Here is a 23,403-nt window from a genome sequence, read left to right as displayed (position 1 = left end):
AGGGGTTTACATAGATGTAAAAAAAAGTTTGAGGTTACTTGGGCTTGTGAGGAAGGGGTTACACTAAAAGAGGATAGGGAGAGTAAGATCATAACATTTTGCTATGCGTAATTTTTTTAATTTTGCTTTATGGCAATGTTTTTTTTTCATTGTTTATGCAATCAGTGGCAGTGGTTATGCAATCAGAGTATCCTAATAGATTTACACAGGTTCTTCTTAAAAATCCTGCCTACAACACTGGTTTGTGGCCACGAGGGGTTAAGTTATACACAGAAAGCATCCTTAGGGTGGCTTCACACATACGAGAAAATCGTGCGACTTTTTGCTGATGCGAGAGTCAATATAAATAGCAGATTAGGAAAGCAATGATTTAGAATGGTTTCCTTCCCATCTGCGATTTTTCATTGATACAATTTTGAGAGAACAAAAAAAAAATCACGTCATGCTCTATCTTTCTGCGATGTGAAATATTTTTTTATCTTCCAAGTTTCCCTATAAAGCCTGGGATTTAAACATTAGAAAGTCCCATTGACTTTTCTCGTGCGATTTTAATGCGGGTGGCAGGGAAGCAAGATTATTCTAAAATAAAGCGTAGCTTAGGCTTAAAAATCATGGAAACAAAGCAGCGATTTTCTCGTGGCAAAAGCGCGATCCCCCTGTGTGAGACTACCCTTTGGCAGTCGGTCCTACAATAAGAGTCCACACCTGTAACATTGTTTTCTCTATCACTAAGTTCTAAGGCCAACAATTGCAGTGGCTCTCAGTTGAATTAAAAAAAAACCTTTAGAAGATTTTAAATAAGAGCCACACGTGTAACATTGTCTTCTCTATTCGGTAAGTTCTTTGATGTTTAACAATAATCAAAATTTCCTACTTAAAACATTTTCAACATTGTGAACATGAGCATGGCTTTTCCTCTGTACGAATCGTATATGTTCCACAAGAACTGATTTTTAAAAGCGATTTTTTACATTGTGAACATAAGTATAGCTTCTGCTCTGTGTGCCTTTTTATATGTTCTACAAGATTTCTAGGTAGAACACTTCCCATTTTTGAGAAAAGGAAAATGCTTCTCCCCTGTGTGAGAAGAATGTTGATGTTTAACAAGTTTTGATTTCATGATTAAACATTTCCCACATTATGAACAATAAAAAGGCTTCTCCCGTGCGAATCCTTAGATGTTCCACAAGATGTGATTTCCAACTAAAACAATTCCCACATTCAGGACATGAAAATGGCTTCTCCCCTGTGCGAGTTCTCTAATGTTTAAGAAGATTCGACCCCTGGTTAAAACTTTTCCCACAGTCTGAATGTGAAAATGGCTTCTCTTCTGTGTGAATTCTCTGATGTGTAACAAGATCTGATTTTTGGCTAAAACATTTCCCACCTTCTGAAGATGAAAAAGGCTTCTTCCCAGCATGAGTTCTCTGATGCTTAACAAGATGTGATTTTTGGCTAAAACATTTTCCACATTCTGAACATGAAAATGGCTTCTCACCTGTGTGACTTATTAGATGTTTCACAAGATATGATTTCCAACTAAAACATTTCCCACATTCTGAACAAGAAAATGGTTTCTCCCCCGTGTGAGTTCTCTGATGTTTAAGAAGAATTGATTTCTGATTAAAACTTTTCCCACATTCTGAACATGAAAATGGCTTCTCCTCTGTGTGAATTCTTAGATGTCCCACAAGACTTGATTTTTGGCTAAAACATTTCCCACATTCTGAACATGAAAATGGCTTCTCCCCTGTGTGAGTTCTTAGATGTTCCACAAGATATAATTTCCAACTGAAACATTTCCCACATTCTGGACATGAAAACGGCTTCTCTTCTGAGTGAATACTGAGATGTTTCACAAGAATTGATTTCTGACTAAAACTTTTCCCACATTCCGAACAAGAAAATGGCCTTTCATTCCTGTGATTTCTGTTCTGAAAAGACAGTTCAGATTTCCTTCTAAAATGCTTCCCACATTGAAAAAGTTCCTCTTTTCCATGTTTGTTAATCAGTGATTCGTTAGATAAAGGTTGATTGTGACCAGCAGCATCAAAGAATAGATCGCTTGTCTGAAGCACTGAGGGAACATTAGGAGTTAGGGAATTTATTTGTGTGGTGTAATCTTCTACTTCCTGATATAGAGATACATCGAGATGTCCATAGGAGCCTCTTATCCAATCTTCACCTGGAAAAGAAAGCAAAAATTTCTTATTTTCCAAAACTAAACAATTGAGTTTTTATTAAGCAATCAAACTTTATTAAGACAATAGGAAGCAATGTGTGTCTAAGGGCTTATTCACACGAGCATATATCAGCCGGAATTTTCCCCATCTGCACGATATACGCTCCCATTTGATTTATTGAATTTCAATGCATCAGATCACACAGGCGTATTCCCACAGTGTAAAAGCACCCGGCTGGGCACTTTTACACTGGGCAAGAAGGATACTCCTGGAACTATCTTCCTGGCCGGACTACGGCCACTGCCATGGACTCCTATGGGAGCCAATGACAGTGGCCAGAGAAGGGAGATGGTAGGGAGTTTAGCAGCATGACGGCTAAACTCCCTCCCCCTTCTTTTCTGCCCTTTGCCGCTGTTTGCAATGGGAGGGGGCAGGGTGGGGACGGAGCTTAGCTTTGCCCCTCTCGTATCCCTCCAATTACTGGCTGTGGACAAGGGGTGGGAGCTTGGATCTGCCCCTGTTCCGCCCCCTCCCATTGCAAACAGCTGGAGGGGAGGGGAGAGGAGGTGTGGCGGTGAGAGGGATGCCCCAACAGCATTTATGCTGAACCTGTGCATCACATGGTAGCGTATATCGGCCGGCTGTGAAAACGGCGGCCGATATACAGTCGTGTGAATAAGCCCTGAAAGAGAGGTTTTCCTTCCAGCACAGTGGTGCACAACTCCAATCCTCAAAGCAGACCAACAGGTCATGTTTTCTGGATTTCCTCAGTATTGCACAGGTAATGTAATTGTCAGTGCCTTAGACACTTTAATAGATATACGTTTTATAGGATATCCTGTTGGGGAGTCCCTTGAGGACTGGAGTTGTGCACCCCTGTTCCAGCAGGACAATGACCCTATAAATGTTTCCAAAGCTATACTGGAGGGTTGTAAAAAGAAATATGGAAGTATTTTGGAGTCATAGCATTGACCTCAATCCAATTGATGATCTGTGGCATGACTTGAAGACTGCTGGACACTAATGCAACCATCTAAGTGGAAGCAATTGGAAGACTTACCTGGAAAATAGGTAAAAATCCCAGTATTAAGAGGTGCTGAGCTAATAAAGACATACCTCAAGGGACTTGCATCTGTAATTGCAGCAAAATGTGGTTCCACAAATTTATTATTTTGTGTTAAATGATACAATCTACATAGATAATAGAATATATGCAAAGTACATCAGTGTCTGGAGCATTACTACCGCCAATATGGAAATCCTCAAGTAGTTGCTTTGAATGTGGAATAGAGAAAAATGCACATTAGAGATGAGGGAACACCACATGAGTTCACATGTACAGTGGAGAGAAGTATACATTGAAGGCTCCTCCTTTGCCTGTGTGTGGAGTGGGTTAAATATGTAAATGTTGGAGAAAAGAATTGCTGTATTGGGAGGAGTAATTGACTAAGGTGCACACCCTGAAATATTAAGTACCACATTATATGCTCAAAGTCATATAAAGATCACACCAACACACGACAGCTGTGTTATTACAGGAATCCTTGATGAAGTGTTACTACCAAGAATGAGCAGCAGAGGTCGTGGGCTAAATTAGCGGGAACACCCATCCGGCTGGCCGCGATCGAGTTCTGGAGCTTCAGGACTCCTCAGCTTCACATCAGAGGTCTTGGTAGAGACCCCCAAGCCCTGGGGGAGAAGGTAATGGACCCACCCTTGGGGCGCTTAGTCCCTTGCCACGACACCAGTACCAGCCTCTTCATCCCAACCAAATTACTCCCCAGATGCTATACTTCTAACTAGATTTAAAGAGATGCTGTCCAGCGAGCTCTCCAAAACTACGGCGACTATTGCTAAAACCCTCGGGCAAGATGTATCAGAGATTGGGGGAAGACTGGATTCCTTGGATTCTAAAGTGGATTCCACAGTGCACAGAGTAAACAAGAACTTCAAGATAGTAGCTGACCTACAAGAACGCCTGGAAGCGGCTAACATGAAAATAGAGGATCTTGAAAACAGATCTAGAAGAAAAGTTTTTTTTAGGATTACCAGAAAGTATCATGGACATACCTAAAGCAGTCTCTGACCTCTTCCTATCCCTCATTCCAAACATTGAGTCTACTCATATGGAACTGTGTAGAGCCCAATGGGCCCTGGCAGTACAGCACAAGGAAGGTCCCTTCAAGATATCATTGTAAAACCTAACTATTTCTCCATTAAAGAGAAGGTTATGCAAGCTTCTAGAGCTAGTTGATTTATCTCCATTGCAGGCCACAAGGTTCAAATTTTCTCAAATATTTTCCCCAGAACGATTCAGAGGCGCAAAGCACTGTAACCCCAACTGCTCTTTCTGGCAAACAATACAGATTCCAATTCTTTGCTGAAGGTGAATCTCTTCTCATTCAACTTGGCCTCCTCTCTAAAGAGCCTTCCCTGCCAGCCAGCTGGACGAATGATTCAAGACCAATCTCACTGCTATGGAAGTCTACAACTAAGCAGAAAGCAGAACCTACAACCTGAACTTTAGTGGTTACGATATCTTATAAGGGATCCCCCTTGTATTGCTATACAAATGTAGAGCTAACTCCCCTTTCTTTTTCCTATTTTGTACTGAATGCCCTTCAACAATACCTTCATTAATGGATATTTGTTGGCCATGCATGCCTCATAGACATCTTAATAGTTATATTCTCGGTTAGAACTTAACAGTTGCTTTACTTGTATTTAGTTTGATGTCAATATGTATGCACTTGAAGGTGATTGGTGCTTCAGGAGCTTTTGCTCCCTACCATGATGAACTTATAGATAATTGTCATATCCACTACTCTCCATCTCACGTTGCATTTGTGACACTGATATGGGATTATTGAGGCCACTCATCACACCACCAGAACTTTCCTGCAAATTAAAGAGATGACAAAGAAGAAAAAGGCCCTACATTATCTTACATCCAGACAGAGGAGGAAAACCCCTCGACGACACAAACCAATCTGCCCTAAAAGGAGAAGAATCCGCTCAAGTGGTGATCAAACTGGATCAACATTCAACCAAGGATCAAATATTTCAAAACATTGGCAGTACTGTCTAGTTGTATCCGATAAAGTGGAGTGCCACAAATGCGCGGTGCCGCCTACCATGGCACCAATATAAATACATAAATTTAAAAAAATAACACTTTTTCTAGATCATCTTTACCACTGGTTCTCTCTTATATACCTTAAAAGGCATTTTTTAGATCTAGCCTACTAAACCTATTTCTTTTGTCTCACACAATGTCCAGGAGTTTAATTCGCCTATCAAAAGATGCAAAGCCTTTGAATACTACCATAGGATTCAGGCAGACTTTGTTTTCCTCCAGAAGACTCATTTTGCCACCGCCTCCAATTCAACATTCTTCCACCTCAGCTACCTAATGCACTACCTGGCTTCCACGTGGGAGAAAAAAAAAAAAAGAAGAAGTGTGGGGGCTCTGGATATCCAGACATACTTCTCTCGTCCTACAAAAGATTCACCGAGACCCTGAGGGTAGGTTTTTAATAGTTTCAGCTGCACTTAATGGCTCAGACGTCCCACTTGTTAAGTATTATTCCCCCAACACCAAACAACTTCCATTCTTGCAAAAACGCTTTTCCTTTTGGCTTTTCCACTTTGAAGGCCCAATTGTTGTGGGTGGATACTCCAATTTAGCTCTGGATGTTTCCCTTGATAAATCAAATGCGGATAAAACTAAATTATTTCCCCCTACTGTTCCTGCTCATCGATTTCCTAAACTACTGCATTCCTTTGACCTGGTTGATATCTGGCGGAACCTATACCCCTTGCATAAAGATTATACATATTACTCTGTAGCGCACAATTTATACACCAGAATAGACCATGTTGTCACACAAACCAGATTTATCCGCAAAATCGCCCAAGTAAAAATTCTGACTTGTCCCTGGTCAGACCCTTCTCCATACTTAATTTCAGTTACAGAATGCACCAGCTATTTAACCACGGGGTACTGGTAGATAAATGAATCTCTCATCAATAAGAAATTTGGGCAAAATGAGATTCTGGATACCATTGAGGACTTCTTTGTGCATATCCTTCCTGAAGACACCTCATATGCCACCAATTTGGAGGCCCATAAGGTGGTAATCAGAGGGAGATTCATTCAATTAGCTTCCAAAATAAAAGGCTTAATAGGCACAGGAAATACAGTAAAAAGAAGCCCATATTTATTTCCTGTTAGAAGATCATAAAAATAACCTCTCTTTGGAACTTCTATCTGAAATTTCCAAAGCGTGTGCTGAACTCAATCTATGCCTAAATACCACAGCAGAAAAACAATTAGGATTCCTAGATTGAAACCAGAACATAGGGATATTCTCAAGAGGGAGGTGACAGTGGAGGAGGCTTGGGTAGCAGTAAAATCACTTAAACCTTCCAGAGACCCTGGCCCAGATGGCTTTTCAAATATATATTATAAGTAGAGATGAGCGAGCATATACAATAAGGCAAATTACTCGAGCAAGTAGTGCCTTATTCGAGTACCTGCCCGCTCGTCTCTAAAGATTTGGCTGCCGGCAGGGGGTGGGGGAGAGCAGGGAGGAACGGAGCGGAGATCTCTCTCTCACTCTCCTCCCCCCCCCCCCCCCCGCTGCCCCCTGTTCACCGCCGCAACTCACCGCTCACCTGCGCCGGCTGAATCTTTAGAGACGAGCGGGCAGGTACTCGAATAAGGCACTACTTGCTCGAGTAGTTTGCCTTATCGAGTATGCTCGCTCATCTCTAATTATAAGTAATTTTTCACACCCCTGGGCAGTCCCATGGTTGGGTTTTTTAACTCCCTTCTACAAACCTCATTTTTATCCCCCATAGCTAACAAAGCCTTTATTCACGTAATCCCCAAATATAACAAGGATCACTCTATTTGTGAAAACTATTGCACCAATCTCCTTAATTAATAGTGACCTGAACATTTTCTCTAAAATCATTTCCATCAGACTTAGGCTGCATTCCCACGAACGTATATCGGCTCGGTTTTCACGCCGAGCCGATATACGTTGTCCTCGTGTGCAGGGGGGGGGGGGGGGGGAGGAGGATGGAAGAGCCAGGAGCAGGAACTGAGCTCCCGCCCCCTCTGCCTCAACTCCACTGCTCTGCACTATTTGCAATGCAAGGAGGTGGGACGGGGCCAAGTTCTGAGAATTAGCCCCGCCCCACCTCTCCCCATTGCAAATAGTGCAGAGGGGCGGAGAGGAGGCAGAGAGGGGGTGGGAGCTCAGTTCCTGCTCCTGGCTCTTCTATCCTCCCAACCCTGCACACGAGGACAACGTGTATCAGCTCGGCGTGAAAACCGAGCCGATATACGTTCGTGGGAATGCACCCTTAACATGTTCATTAATCAGTATATTAAAACAGACCAGGTTGGGTTCATTCCTGGTTGGCAAGCCACCGATCAAACAAGAGAGGCTATTGATATTATCTTGGCTGTGCGATCTAGCTGGGCCTCCTCCTTGACCCAGATTTACGCAAGGCCTTTGATTCAGTCTCTTGGCAATATTTATTTTTCATTCTTGAGGGCATGGGTTTTGAAATGTGACCTTCACTTACCTGCAGAAAGGAATGCGAGGAGTGCAGGCTTCATAACAACCCTGCATGCATGCAGTGAGATGAAACTGGAGGCACTGCAGAAGCTCAGCAAGGAGAAGATGTGGTGAGGAGACTGATGGTGGAGGAATAGGCAAGTATAGATTTTTTTTTTATGACAAAACCCCTTTAATCAATTGAAACTTAACTTTAATTTTCATTGGGTCACAAAAAGCCTTTCTTACCTGGGCATACGTCTCACTGAGCCTTTTGAGATATTATAGCAAGCTAACTTTCCCTTCCTAATTAAAAACTTAGAACAAGACGTAAATACATGGGCTTCCTACAATCTATCATAGTTAGGCTGCATTCAGACGAACGTATATCGGCTCGGTTTTCACGCCGAGCCGATATACGTTGTCCTCGTGTGCAGGGGGGGGGGGGGAATGGAAGAGCCAGGAGCAGGAACTGAGCTCCCGCCCCCTCTCTGCCTCCTCTCCACCCCTCTGCACTATTTGCAATGGGGAGAGGCGGGCTGGGGGCGGAGCTAAGTTTCGAGAATTAGCCCCGCCCCCGGTCCGCCTCTCCCCATTGCAAATAGTGCAGAGGGGCAGAGAGGAGGCAGAGAGGGGGCGGGAGCTCAGTTCCTGCTCCTGGCTCTTCCATCCTCCCCCCCCTGCACACGAGGGCAACATATATCGGCTCGGCGTGAAAACCGAGCCGATATAAGTTGTCCTCGTGTGCAGGGGTAGAGGGGGGGGGGGGAAGGATGGAAGAGCAGATAATCACTCAAAGGACAGTTTGAGAGACAGCTTTGAGCGATTATTTTGCTTAAAAATAATTGGTATTTAAGTAGCTACTCAGCTACTTAAATACCAATTATGTATGCAAATGAAGCCTTCACTGAACGCAGCTAATAGCCAGAGGCCATTATCTGCGCTTAGATCCTTTGTTCTCCATGGGGAAACAATGCTATCAGAACTCCCCGTGGAGAATTAATGATAAAAGTGATGGATGATTTTTAGGTGAGCTTGATTTTAACGATCAGCTAAAAGTGCCCGAAATGCGGGTGCCCCGCGCCCATTTACACGCATCGATTATCGATTAGCAAATTTTTAGCAATAATCGTCCAGCGTAAATGGGCCTTTAAAACATACTATAAAATGCAAAATGTGCAAGCAAAAGAGAATGATTATCCTCCGAGTGCAAGAGACAATGTTGCCACATAGTGTTTATTGTTCGTGTTTTTATGGTCTTTTTTGATATGGTATTTTGTTTTTTTTCTTCTTTCTTTTGATTTACAGATCTGTCATCAGGAATGAACGATTTCTTTCCATACAATGTTTTTTGTAAAGATTTTGCCAGAATCAGGAAGTCATTTGTCTTGCTCTGATCATGGGCAGTTTAAACTTTTAGATCATGAAATTGTCCTTTTCAGTGGGGGCACATATATTTTTTAGGAAGCGAGTCATCAGCACATTGCCTTTCTATGTAAGGATGATGAAACTCTCTTACCATTCACTGACACTGATATGGGATTATCGAGGCCCCTCATCGCTCCACCAGAACTTTCCTGCAAAGTAAAAAGATGACAAAGAAGTAAAAGGCCCCACATTATCTTATATCCAGACAGAGGTGGAAAACCCCTCGACGACAGGAACCAATCTGCCCTGAAAGGAGAAGGATCTGCTCAAGTGGGGATCAAACTGGATCAACATTCAACCAAGGATCAAATATTACAAAACATTGGCAGTACTGTCTAGTTGTATCCGATAAAGTGGAGTGCCACAAATGGGCGGTGCCGCCTACCATGGCACCCATATAAATACAGAATTAAACAGCACGGCTGGCGCTCTCTTAAATATGTCGCTGCCAATAAATCAGTTGTCCTAAATAGTTTGTCAGAAGATACAAAACTGAGCTCTAATTTACCACAAAAAGACTCTGGAGCTCCAACAGACAGAAACTGATCAAGTTGGTGATTGTAGCTCCTCACATACTAATCGCCATGGTTTGTCGGACAGAGCAGCCCGTGAAGCAGCTTACATGTTTCTGTCTGCCCCCATGGTGTTGTCAGTAACAGTAATTATCCCAACGGCCGGAAATCACTTTCTCCATGAAAACAAAAATCAGATGAAACACATCGGAACAAATAGACCCAATATGTTTCTGTGGAATTTGTTCCTCTTCTTCAGGGACTCCTGATGAAGGAAACCAAATTGCTCATTAATGTGTTGGAAGTTCTTCTCCTAGTGCGCCCCCTGTAGTCTGTGACATCCCAACTACCTGTAGAACCCTTTTCTTTTTCAATGGCAAGAGGAGCTGATGGTCGGTGCTGAATCTCTCGATATAGAGAGGGTTATCTCGGGACCGAAGGATCAGGACTGTTACTGACAACACTATGGAAGCGGAATAAAAAGTAAGCTGTCGAGCCGTCGGACAAACAGAGGCAGTTAACTCTTTCCAATCCAATTTGTATCCTGGTTTTCCTAGGGGGCTTACTCTTTTTCTGCAGTTATACAATGGCGCTATATGCTGGCTAAAGCCAGTACTGCATGAGGTGACACGTTGGATAGTCTGTGACAGCAGAGAGGCTGGCAATATATAGGAAGAGAACCCCGACGGATGTCTTCCAACAGTGGGGCTGTACAGCCTTAAATCATAATGTCTTCAGAGGTCAGAGAGTGGATTGGAAAGGGTTATTAGGTAGGGAATTACAATCACCAACATGATTATCAGGTTGAGGCTATATTTATACAGGTGAGTGCGATATCAGTCCGAAAAGCTCCAACCGATATCACACTTATAAACCTGCAATTCTTTTCTGTGCTTGCAATGAGCTTCCCCCCCCCCAAAAAAAAAGCATAGTTGCGAATGCCATTTGGCGTGCATGAAAATTGAATGTTGTTTCAAAGGTAAAAAAAATAAAATAAAATAAAAAAACACATTGCACTTGGGTGGTAGAAATTTCTATTCATCTGTCTGTAGAAGATTTGCAGAATTCTCAGTTTTGTCTACCTGATGATCCAGTGGGACATGTTCCTCTTCCTCTGGACAATCCTGGGAATATAGAGGACTGGGACATCTCTCTGGGGGACTTCTCTGACTGGATCCATCTATGGGAAATAACCAGAGAGACTGAATACATTATATATCTGATGATCAGATGATGGTGAGTCTAGCCGACCATCAAAACTGTCCTCTACAATCAATGAAGGCCTCCTCTTACCCGGTGATGTGAGGGGCTGCTGATCCTCCATCATGACCTCCTTGTACAGATCCTTGTGTCCTTCTAAATACTCCCACTCCTCCATTGAGAAATAGACAGTGACGTCCTGACACCTTATAGGCACCTGACACACACAATATACCGTCATCCTCCAGACTCCTCCCTTGGCGTTATTATATAATGTCCCCCATTCCCAGCAGCGCTCACCTCTCCAGTCAGCAACTCGGTGATCCTGTGGGTAAGTTCTAGGATCTTCTGCTCATGTATCAGTGAATGAGGTGAAGGCTCAGTGATGGGGCTCTGGGTCCGGCTAACTCCTCCTGACACATGGGGGGTCCCACACTCACCAGACCACTTCTTCACTACTGTGTAATCCTGTGGATGGTGAGACACTGATCACTACATGGAGGCTAAGAATCCTTCACCTTTCCCGTCATTCCCCTGTTTATTACTAGAGATAAGAGTGACATCATGTGAAGCTCTCACCTCCCCAGTTATCCAGTAGATGATCTCCAGGGTAAGGTCTAATATCCGGGCAGCCATGTGGTCTCTGTCCTTCTCCATCCTTGGTGGGTCATTGATGGAAAGGACCATCGTCTTTATCTGTGAGAGTCCTGAGCCTAAGGAACCTGAGGGAGACAACAACATCTTCCATGAAGTGTCTCACTACTAGGGGATTATAGAGGATTAGTGACAGCATACAATGGAGAGGTCTTATTTACAGACTGCTGACCCTAATATGACATCTTAGTCCATTGTCTCCCTGTTATATAGCAAGTACAGGGTCACACAGGATACGCTGTAGGGCACCACATACAGCAGCCAGTTCTCAGCTTCCAGGGCACTATAAATCTCCCCCAATGAGAGGTCCACCTGCAGTTACAGGTGTAGGAGTATCCCGGCACTGACAGCCGGAGCTGCCTGGAAAACCCCTTTAAGTATTCACAGATATTTGGATAAAGTCCCTGCTGGCGACAGAAAGATGGTTACCTCTAACTGACCTGGACTGACCGTCATACAGCCCAATGCACAGACTCATGCAGCGCACACACCTCTACTACCTGCTGACCTCATCAGGAGAGAACTTCAAGAAACTCCTCCCACACACGTGACTGGTCACATGGTCATGACATCATCACAGGTCCTTTACCCCAGTAGGATCCAGCATCTCCTGGAGGCCCCGCCCATCCTGTGACATCACTACCAGCCCGGCTATAATAGGCAGCCCAGTAGTGAGGTGAGGGGGCTGCAGGCACGTCTACCAGGCGCAGCCTCCATGCCCCTGCAGCTAGTTTTGGCCTTGGTGACGCGGCTTCATCTCTCAGTTCTGACCTCTGGCTCTTTATGTGGTGATAACGCTGGGATGGTTTTACTTGAGGGGCTTTTAGATGGAACTATTATAATAAGGCCTCCTTCCCACGAACGGATTTCCGCCGCGTAATTCGCGGCGAAAATCCGCTGCGTTGCCCGCAGCTATTAGGTTCTATTGAACCTAATAGCTCAGGGCACACGGTGCGGAATTCCACCGCGAAATTCCGCACCGTGAAATCTCCCGTCCTCACCCGCGGCATGCTCTATTTGCCGCGGGTGTACGCACTGACGGCTTCCATTGCAGTCAATGGAAGCCATCCGTTCACGCTATCTCCCGCTGTAACACATCGGAAGATAGCGTGAAAACGCTTTCCCGCCTACCGCCGCCGCGTCATGTGACGCGGCGGCGGTGGGCGGGGAAGCGTAATGCCGGAGCGAAGACGCCGGATCCGCTTGTAAGTATGGGGTCTCTGGGGGGCGCCGTGACGGGCTTCACTGCGGAATATTCCGCGGCGGAGCCCGTCACGCTCGTGTGCAGCCGTCCTAAGTCTCCTTCCAACAAAAACAGTTCTGTCTAAACAACATTGTTGGCTCATTCGCTCATTGTGCGGTTAAACAGCGCTCATTCTCTCCCTCTCATTCACTTATACAGCGACTGGGAAAGAATGAACGAGCCAGCGATGTATCTGCCGGTATAAACAGGCGTGTGAATAAGTTAAGTTCAGTCTGGCAATTATCAGTAAACCTCAAGTACCAGTGGCTGCCAGCACATGAGTTATAGCGCCCCTAGTGGTACATTTTGAATGCAATTTTCAAAATTAGATTTTTTCTACCAATACGACCGCCGTCACACGAGCGTATGTGTAGTTGCACACGCATAAGTTAAAAGTATTTGCAGAATGAACAATGATTTTTTTTTGCACACGCTTCAGCATATTTAATGCCCACCCATCTGTGAAGAACTGCGGACTACCACTCCGACGGCCATGTTGCAGCTGGTATACTACAATGGCTCTACGCTGCTCATAAACCCTGGCCAACATGTGCAACGTTGAATTCCAGCTCATGGGCACGTCGTACAACAGTCGATGGACTGGCAGCTGGAAGCAATGTTGCAGTGTCCTGAGGGTGGCAACATCTGTGGTGGACTTTCGGAAATGTGCGCACATGCGGCGCACCTTGCTGAGCAGGTCAGACAAATTGGGGTAGTTTTTAAGAAAGCGCTGAACCACCAGATTGAACACGTGGGCCAGGCATGGCACATGTGTTAGTCTGCCAAGCTGCAGAGCCGCCACCAGGTTATGCCCATTGTCACACACGACCATGCCTGGTTGGAGGTTCAGCGGCGAAAGCCACAGATCTGTCTCCTCCGTCAAACCCTATAACAGCTCTTGGGTGGTGTGCCTTTTGTCACCTAAGCTCAGGAGTTTCAGCACAGCCTGCTGACGATTCCTCATGGCAGTGTTGCAGCGCCTCCAGCTGATGGCGACGTGCTCACACATGGCAATTGAGAGGTGGAGGAGGAGGAGGGGGGTTTGGAGGAGGTGGCATAATAAGCAGGGAAACCATGACCGAGGTAGGACCCACAATCCTCGGTGTGGGTAGCACGTGAGCAGACCCAGGGTCAGACTCGGTCCCATCCTCCACCAGGTTAGCCCAAAGTGCGGTCAGGGAGATGTAGTGTCCCTGCCCGCCAGCACCTGTCCTCGTGTCGGTAGTTAAGTGGACCTTCCAAGTAACCGCGTTAGTGAGGGCACAGTTGATATTCTGTGATACGTGCTGGTGTAGGGCGGGGACGGCGCAGCGAGAAAAATAGTGGCGACTGGGGACCGAGGGATGGCCACCTCCATAAGGTTGCAGAAAGCCTCAGTTTCTACCAGCCTATATGGCAGCATCTCCAGGCTCAGCAGTTTGGAGATATGCACGTTTAGCGATTGTGCATCCGGGTGGGTGGCTGCATATTTCCACTTGTGTTCCAATGTTTGGGTTATCGACAGCTGAACGCTGCAGGGGACACATTGGTGGAGGCAGTGGAGAACCGTGGAGGTGAAGAGGTGGGTGCAGGGCGGGAGACGCTCATGCCTGCGTCCTGGGAGGGGGATTGCATCTCAGTGCCAGCAAGTGACACAGGGGAAGAGGCAGTGGTGTGACCCGCAGGCGGTAAATGGCCTTCGTTCTACCTCGTCGTGTGCTTAGCCATCATATGCCTGCGCATGCTGGTGGTGGTCAGGCTGGTACTGGTGGCTCTCCTTGCTGATCTTGGTGCAGCACAGGTTGCACACCACTGTTTGTCGGTCATCCTAGCCCTCTGCATGGAGGCTTGCCACAAGGAGGTGCTGTGGGGAACAGATAGGGGATTATTTGCTCTGGCTCTGCTTTTCGCTCTGGCCACCCCACTGCCTCTTCCAAGCTGTTCTGGTGCTGCACTTGCCTCCCCTCTGAAGCCCTGTCTTCAGTAGGCTTAGCAACCCAGGTGGGGTCAGTCACCTCATCCTCCACCAGCTCTTCCTCTGAATCCTCGGTCTGCTCCTCCCTCAGACTTACTGCCCTAACAACAACCTCACTGACAGACAACTGTGTCTCATCATCATCATCATCATCATCCACAAATAGCTCTTGAGACACTACTTGGAAGTCCCCAGCTTTTTCACCCTGAGTCTGTGAAAGGTCCACATTTTGGGCATCAGTCACGCCAAACTCCTCAGGTGGCTGATAAACTTTTTTTTTCGACTCAGGGCAGGGACGCGAGAACCGTTTCTGGGAGTATGCCTGTTCTGAATCTCTCCTTTTCCTGGAGTGACCAGGCTAGGAGGAAGGAGGAGCAGCCTGAGGATTGACCGATCCAGTCCCTTGGCTAGTGTGAGTGGACTGCATGGAAGACTGGGTGTTGGATAAATTACTGGACGCGTTACTCGCTATCCACGTGATCACCTGATTGCACTGTTGTGCTTTTAATAATGGTCTACCACGCGGACCTGCAAAATGTGAGATGAAGCTAGGGAGCGTAGATACGCGGCACTCTACTAATCCCTCAGCAGCAGGCAGTGTTTCACCCCGCCCAGGACCTCGGCCTCTGCCCACACCCTCATTTGGACGCCCTCGACCTTGACCCTTACCCCTAGTCTTCATCATGTTTTAGAATGCACTTGGTTAAAATGCTAAGCAAATTGTGAGGTATTTGGCGCACACTTATAACCCAAAATATACACAATAAACAGTGTATACTGTTAGATAGCGTAGATTGACAGCACCCACACACAGGTATATACCATACGCTTTCAGCGGGCAAAAAAATGAAAAATGATAGGAGTTTTGTTACTTCCTATTTACTCTTTGTACACCACTAGCAGTATACTGCATAAAACCGGTAAGAGTATGCAGTATACAGCCGGGATGCTTGAGAATATATTGTGCGCACTACTGCTCCCAGCCCGCCAAACTGCTGATGCACACAATGAGAGGAGTTGTAGCCCTGGAAAGGACTGTTGGGTTCTTGGAGCAAGGATCCCTGCCTAACTGCAACCTCTACCCTACACTATCGCTTTCCCTATAGCAGCAGCTCTATCGCTCAGCTCGGGCAGCCTGCGTGTGAGGCGAGCCTCAGGTGACCTGAGCTTTTATACTTGTAGGTCACCTGATCAGCCCAGCGAGTCACTGCTATAGACATGCACAGGTTGGCATGTCACAGCAGGAAGTGGTAAAGCCTTCCTGCATGTTTATTGGCTAAAAAATTTCGGTAAACATGCTGGGAGTGTTACCATGCAGCAGTGTGCGGGGTCCGGAGGCCAGGGCGCGTGTCCCCCGGCTTGTTGTCCGGCTGCCGGGGGCGCGGGTGCCTTGCTGGCGTGGGCGGCGTGGTGCTGGGGGCGTGCGCACCTGTGAGTGCAGCTGCCGTGCACGAGCTCCCTTTTATTATGATTCTTTTGAGAGTTGGCTGTCTCCCTCTCTCCGCCCCTGGGCGGAGGCTTTTGTTTGAAGGTCTTGCAGAGACTAGCAAACACTGCCAGTTATTGGTTTCCCTCAGTGTGCTAGCTAGTCTGCCTCTGTTGTTCTCCTGCCTCTGTCATCTTGTCTGCTATACTTTGCTATTATCTGCCAGGTTTTTCCATCTGCCTCTGTTCTGCTTAGTATTATTCGTGTTGGTTATTTACATCTACCTTACTGTAAATATTCTACCCCTTCCATCCAGGTACGCCAGCGTCCCTTTTTCGGTCCCTAGTTAGTGTAGGGACCGCCGCCCAGTTGCCCGCCTCTGGTAAGCCAGGAGTAGAGGCAAGCAGGCAGGGACAGGGGTTGTGGGTAAGATCTAGGGCACCCGGGCTGGCATATCAAGGGTAGTATACTGTAACATAATAACTGGCCTTTAAAATTGCTCTCCAATGGAGGTCATGAGTACCCTCGCAAGTCAGTTGTAGGATTTAGTAGTCGTGATCCAAGACCTGTCCGGTCGTATGGTGGCCCAGGAGCAGCGGGAATTAGTGCATGTTTCTACCGCCCTTTCTATTCCTGAGCCCAAGTGTCCTCTTCCTGAGGTTTTTTCATGGGAGAGGAGCAAGTTTTTCTTTTTTTTTCAGCAGGCACATAGATTGTATTTTCGGATGCGGCCCCGCTCCTCCGGCTCAGAATCCCAGAAAGTTTGATTGATTATGTCTTTACTTCTGGGTCCCCACCAGACATGGGCCTACTCCTTACCCGAGAGTTCGGCTTGGCTGCAGTTGGTTGATTTGTTTTTTTTGGGAACTTGGAGGTATTTTTGATGAGCCAGACCGTGCGGGGTTGGCGGTATCTCATCTCATGTCTCTACGTCAGGGGCAGCAGTGAGTAGAGGACTATTGCTCTAAATTTAGACTGTATGCAGGTGAAACCTCTTGGAACGATAACACTCTTAAAGATGTGTTTTTGTTGGGTCTTTCTGATGCTGTCAAGGATCTACTCATTTCTCATCCCGCTCCCGTGACACTCAATAATGCAATGGAATTGGCGGTCAAAGCTGACAGGAGGCTGAAAAGGTTAGGCCCGTAAGGCAAGGGAATCCGGCAGACCGGCTCCCCCTTCTCCCATGCCAACTTCTAGTGCCGAGCCTATGGAAGTGGATCAGCTAAGTCCCAAGGAACGGCGACGGTTCTGGATGACTCATCGCCTCTGCCTCTATTGTGGGAAAGCCAGACATCGTGTAGCGACCTGTCCTCAAAAGCGTCTACAACATCAGTCTGAACCGGCGGAAAACTTTAGATCCTAGGCGATTTTTAGGAGGATCGCCTAGGGTCACAGGTACTCCCTAAGTTGTTGGTGCCTTGTCAGATTGGCTTCCGGAATTTCACTCAGTCCGGTCAAGCTTTTATTGATTCGGGTGCTGCCGCCAATTTGATTAGTTTAGATTTTGTCAGACCTCTGATGACTGAATTCTTGGCGTTAAAGACTCTCATATGCTTCACTAGTATTGATTCTACCCCTCTGTTTGCAGGGGTTGTACAATGGAGGACTCCCATGTTACAGTTCACTGTGGGTGTTCTCCATTCTGAGAATCTGTCGTTCTTGGTAATGGAAAGGATGTCTGTTGATGTAGTGCTTGGTATGCCCTGGTTGGCACTGAACAATCCCTGATTTGATTGGTCCACTTGGGAATTGACACATTGAGGGTTGTGCTGTCATAGTCACTTAGCTACTACTTCCATGTGTTCAGCAGATGCCATACTTATTCCTGAGTATTTGTCTGAGCTTCATGATGTATTTTCCAAGAGACTGTCTGAGACTTTGCCTCCCCATAGGGAGTGGGACTGTGGTATTGATTTGATCCTCGACAGTCCCATCCCTAAGGGAGCAATTTTCAATTTGTCTGGGCGTCAGTACGAAGCCCTTAAGTCCTATACTTGAGTCTCTGGCCAAACGACATATCAGGCCATCTAGTTCCCCTGCCAGGTCTCTTCTTTATAGAGAAGAAGGATGGGACATTGAGGCCTTGCGTGGATTATCTGGCTTTGAATAAAATTACAGTGAAGAACCATTGCTCCTTTCCCCTGATTCCTGATTTATTGAATCAGGTGGTAGGGGCCCACTGGTTTTCCAAATCGGACTTTAGGGGGGCTTACAACTTAATTCGCATGCGAAAAGGGAGGTGAGTTGAAGACCATGTTCAACACCTCGTTCGGACATTTTTAATGTCTAGTCATGCCCTTCAGACTTTGTAATGCCCCCGCTGTGTTCCAGGGATTTATGAACGCGGTCTTCCACGACTTCATGGGGGTATTTTTGGTCATATATCTCGATGACATTCTGGTGTACTCACTAGACTGGGACTCACATGTGAGGCTGGTTCTGACCCGTTTGTGTGAGTACCAACATTTTGTCAAGTTGGAGAAATGCATTTTTGGTACTAAACAAGTGTCTTTTCTTGGTTATGTGATTTCACGCACGGAGATTCAAATGGAGTCTGAGAAAGTGGCGTCAATCTCCCAATGGGTCAGACCAGATAACCTGAAAGCTCTCCAGCGGTTTTTAGGGTTTTGCAAATTTTTACCATAGATTCATTAAGAATTATTCTGTTATTGCTCAACCCATGACCGATTTTACCAAGAAGGGTGCTGACTTGGTAAGAGGTTCGCCAGAGGCCCGAGAGGCTTTTAGTCATCTCAAAAGGGCATTTACTGGTGCCCCGGTGCTAGTACAGCCTGACGCACGGCGACCATTCTTTATTGAGGACGATGAGTCTGAGGTGGGGGCGGGGGCTGTATTGTCTCAGGAAGTCAGCAGGAGACCTGGGTATAGTCCATGTGCCTTCTTCTGATGTCGCTACAGATGCGCTGCAGGGGGTATAGAAAGAAGTACAGAAGAACCTGGAAGCAATGGGGGCTCGTATTCAGTTGCGTAGTGGGAGGAGTCTGTCAGTATCTGAACCTTACAGGATGGGACAGAAGGTATATTTGTTTTCTAGAAATCTCAAATTAAAGGTTCCATCTTGGTAACTGGTGCCGTGTTACGTGGGTCCCTTTGTCATCACGCGGGTAGTAAATCTGCTTGCTTATGAACTTGATTTGCCAGCTACATGGAGGGTTCACAGGGTTTTTTATAAGTCATTACTGAAACCTTTTGTCCCTTACCCACAGAAATTTACTGACACTTGCACGCAGGCACTTATACACGGAAACTTACTGACACATGCAGGCAATTACCCCGAGACACTTACTGGCACTTATGCACAGGCACTTACCCACAGACATTAACTGACACTTACACACAGGCACTTACCTACAGACACTTACTGACACAGGTAGGCACTTACCCACAGACATTACTGACACTTATGCACAGGCACTTACCCACAGACGCATACACACAAGCACTTACCCACAGACGCATACACACAGGCACTTACCCACAGACTTTTACTGACACTTACACACAGGCACTTACCCACAGGCACTTACCGACACTTACACGCAGGCACTTACTGTCACTTACACGCAGGCACTTACCCCACAGGCACTTACTGACACACACGCAGGCAGGCACTTACTGACACTTACACACAGGCACTAACTGACACTTACACACAGGCACTAACTGACACTTATACACAGGCACTAACTGACACTTATACACAGGCACTAACTGACACTTACACACAGGCACTAACTGACACTTACACACAGGCACTAACTGACACTTACACACAGGCACTTACTGACACTTACACACAGGCACTTACTGACACTTACACACAGGCACTTACTGACACTTACACACAGGCACTTACTGACACTTACACACAGGCACTTACTGACACTTACCCATAGACACTTAGTGACACACGCAGGCACTTACCCAGAGACACTTACTGACACTTACGCACAGGCACTTATTCACAGACACTTACATACAGGCAGTTACCCACAGACACTTACTTACACTTACTGGCAGGCACTTACCCACAGGCAATTACTGACACTTACCCACAGGCAATTACTGACACTTACACACAGGCAATTACTGACACTTACATAGAGGCACTTACCCACAGACCCTTACTGACACTAAGGCCTCCTTCCCACGAACGGATTTACGCCGCGTAAATCCGTGGCAAAAATCCGCTGCGTTGGCCCCTGCTATTAGGTTCTATTGAACTTAATAGCACAATGCTCACGATGCGTAATTCCACCGCGGAATTACGCACCGTGAAATCTCCCGTTCTCACCCGCAGCATGTTCTATTTGCTGCGGGTGTACGCGCTGACGGCTTCCATTGCAGTCAATGGAAGCCGTCCGTTCACGCTATCTCCCGCTGCAACCAGCGGAAGATAGCGTGAAAAAACGCTTCCCCGCCTACCGCCGCGCGTCATATGACGCGGCCGGCGTGTCACGTGACACGGCCGGCCGCGTCACGTGACGCGGTGGGTGTGTCACATGACGCGACGGCGGTGGACGGGGAAGCGTCTTCACGCTATCTTCCGCTGGTAAGTATGGGGTCTCTGGGGGGGCGCCGTGACGGGCTTCACTGCGGAATATTACGCGGCGGAGCACGTCACGCTCGTGGGAAGGAGGCCTTAGGCCTCCTTCCCACGAACGCATTTCCGCCGCGTAATTCGCGGCGAAAATCCGCTGCGTTGCCCGCAGCTATTAGGTTCTATTGAACCTAATAGCTTAGGGCACACGGTGCGGAATTCCGCACCGTGAAATCTCCCGTTTTCACCCGCGGCTTGCTCTATTTGCCGCAGGTGTACGTGCTGACGGCTTCCATTGCAGTCAATGGAAGCCGTCCATTCACGCTATCTCCCGCTGTAACGCAGCGGAAGATAGAGTGAAAACGCTTTCCCGCCTACTGCCGCCGCGTCATGTGACGCGGTGGGCGTGTCATGTGACGCGGCGGCGGTGGGCGGGGAAACGTCATGCGGGACCCAGAACGGCGGATCCGCTGGTAAGTATGGGGTCTCTGGGGGGGGCGCCGTGACGGGCTTCCCCGCGGAATATTCCGTGGCGGAGCCCGTGTGCAGCCGGCCTTACACGCAGGCACTTACTGACACACACAGGCACTTACTGACACTTACATGCAGGCACTTACTCAATGACACTTACTGACACACACAGGCACTTACCCACAAACACATACAGACAGACACTTACTGACACTTACACACAGGCACTTACCCAGAGACTTTTACTGCCACTTACATGCAGGCATCGCTGCGCTCCATTAAAGCCGCCGTAAGTGACACTAATCCGACAGGAAGGCACGTCAGGATTGAGAAGCCGAGACCAACCGGACACTCCACACATACACGGGGAGGTAACCTTTATTTGTATATATTGTGTGTTATCTGTAAGATGTTTTATACTTGATAAAGGCTTCTTAGGAGGCCGAAACGAGTTGTATAATAAACCTACAGAAACTTTGAAAACACCATCCAAATCTGATTTAGGCCGCCTCCACACGGGCGGAAATCCCACGGCGGGATTTCCAGTGGGATTTCCGCCGCTCAAAGCCTGCATAGGAGTGCATTACAATACGCACTTCTATGCAGACGGCCGCGGTTTGGCCACGCGAAATCTCGCGCGGCAAACAAACCGCGGCATGTCCTATTTTTGTGCGGGGCTCGCAGAGCCTCGCACAGAAACGTCACTCACGCAGCCGCCGGCTCCGGTCTGCGCATGCGCCGGCAGCTGGCATATGAAAGAGCCGGGGCCGCCGGGCGCGGGCGAGTACGCGCTCGTCTCTGCAGGCGCTCAGGTCGGGTCTCGCGGCGAGAATTCTCGCCGCTGGATCCGACCCACTCGTCTGCAGGCGGCCTTACTATACGCCTTCTGGGATTGAGGAGTGCTCCATACCTGGCACCCCTACGAAGTAAGTTATCCATTATATCCATACTGCTGGAGCGCCAGGAGGCCTTTTTTCATTGTTGTCTAGCACTCTTTCTTGTTCTCTGGTATCTATATACCTAAAGCTACCTCGTGACGCTCTCCCCCAGGGATGTCGATCTGACCAGCACTACCTTGTGACGCTCTCCCCGAGGGATGTCGGTCTGACCAGCACTACCTTGTGACGCTCTCCCCCAGGGATGTCGGTCTGACCAGCACTATTGGATCTCCCATTGAATTCCATAAATTGAATACAATCTTGACCACTCTCTGCTCTCCAGGATTTCTGACGTTTCGGGACACCAGGAGGGTCCCGTTACGTCTGGGTGAGTCCCTAACGTTGTTTGAGAAATTCTTTGTATCTAAATCATTCTCCTTAACCATTATAGCGCTAATATTCTGTTTCTTGTTTTGCAATTAGAAACAGGATGTGTTACCATACAGTGCGGCATGGGGTCCCGCGGTCGGCGCGCGTCGCTCCGGCGTCGGCTCCAGCAGCCTGGAGCCCTGTGTCGAGGTCATCCCAGCAGCTTGGGTTGGCCAGTGGGCGGCGGCGTGGGCGTGCCCGCCTGTAGGGTGCCGCCCGCACTCCTCTGTGCTTCTTATACAGCAGTGGGTGGAGTTGCCTCCTCCCACTCTCCGCCCCTGGGCGGAACCTTGTGGTTAAAAGACTGGCAGTGAACTGAGCTCATTGCCAGTTATTGGTTCTGCATGCACCTAGCCAGTCTGTCTGTGGTTCCCCTCAGTCAGTCCCTAGTTGTCGGTCAGCTCCCTCTGGTCCCCTATCACTCTGTCTGTTTGTGTTGGTTCTGTTTGCCTCTAACCTGGTCTGGCCCAGTCAGCACTAGTTGCTATCCTGCACCCTGCCAGTTTGCCTGTGAGCTCCATCTCCAGCCTTGTCAGTTTTGTTGGTCTGATTCATCTGCCTCCTCTGTCGGCACTCTGTCCCCCCCATTAGGTAGTTTCCTGCTTGTCAGCCGCCAGGTCCCCAGCCAGAGCAGGGACCGCCGTCCAGTTGTCCGCCTGGGGTTAGCCAGGGCCGAGGCAAGTAGGCAGGGACAGTGGGGTGCGGGAAGATCAGGGCATCCCACTTGGCACTCGGGGGGCATGGTGCCGTAACATAATAACTGGCCCTTAAAATATTGTTTTTCTTTTCATGGCGGCGATCAGCGCCCTTGCAAACCAGCTGCAAGACCTGGTGCCGGTGATCCGGGATTTGTCAGCCCGCATGGTGGCCCAGGAGCAGTGGGCATTGTCG

General features: G+C 47.6%; 1 protein-coding gene across 1 annotated transcript in view; it reads right to left on the bottom strand.

Annotated features, from left to right (window-relative positions):
* LOC136620565 (zinc finger protein 271-like) overlaps positions 1-23,403 on the bottom strand; it is a 103,815-nt gene that overhangs the window by 65,782 nt on the left and 14,630 nt on the right. Inside the window, exons 6-7 of the mRNA XM_066595409.1 lie at positions 11,473-11,615; positions 11,194-11,361 (exon numbers count right to left, since the gene is read on the bottom strand). Coding sequence (XP_066451506.1) covers positions 11,194-11,361; positions 11,473-11,615 — 311 coding nt within the window. The remainder of the gene's footprint in view (positions 1-11,193; positions 11,362-11,472; positions 11,616-23,403) is intronic.

Source organism: Eleutherodactylus coqui, chromosome 3 (genome assembly GCF_035609145.1).
Source record: "Eleutherodactylus coqui strain aEleCoq1 chromosome 3, aEleCoq1.hap1, whole genome shotgun sequence".
Lineage (NCBI taxonomy): Eukaryota > Metazoa > Chordata > Amphibia > Anura > Eleutherodactylidae > Eleutherodactylus > Eleutherodactylus coqui.
This window is presented reverse-complemented; position numbering and strand designations above follow the sequence as displayed.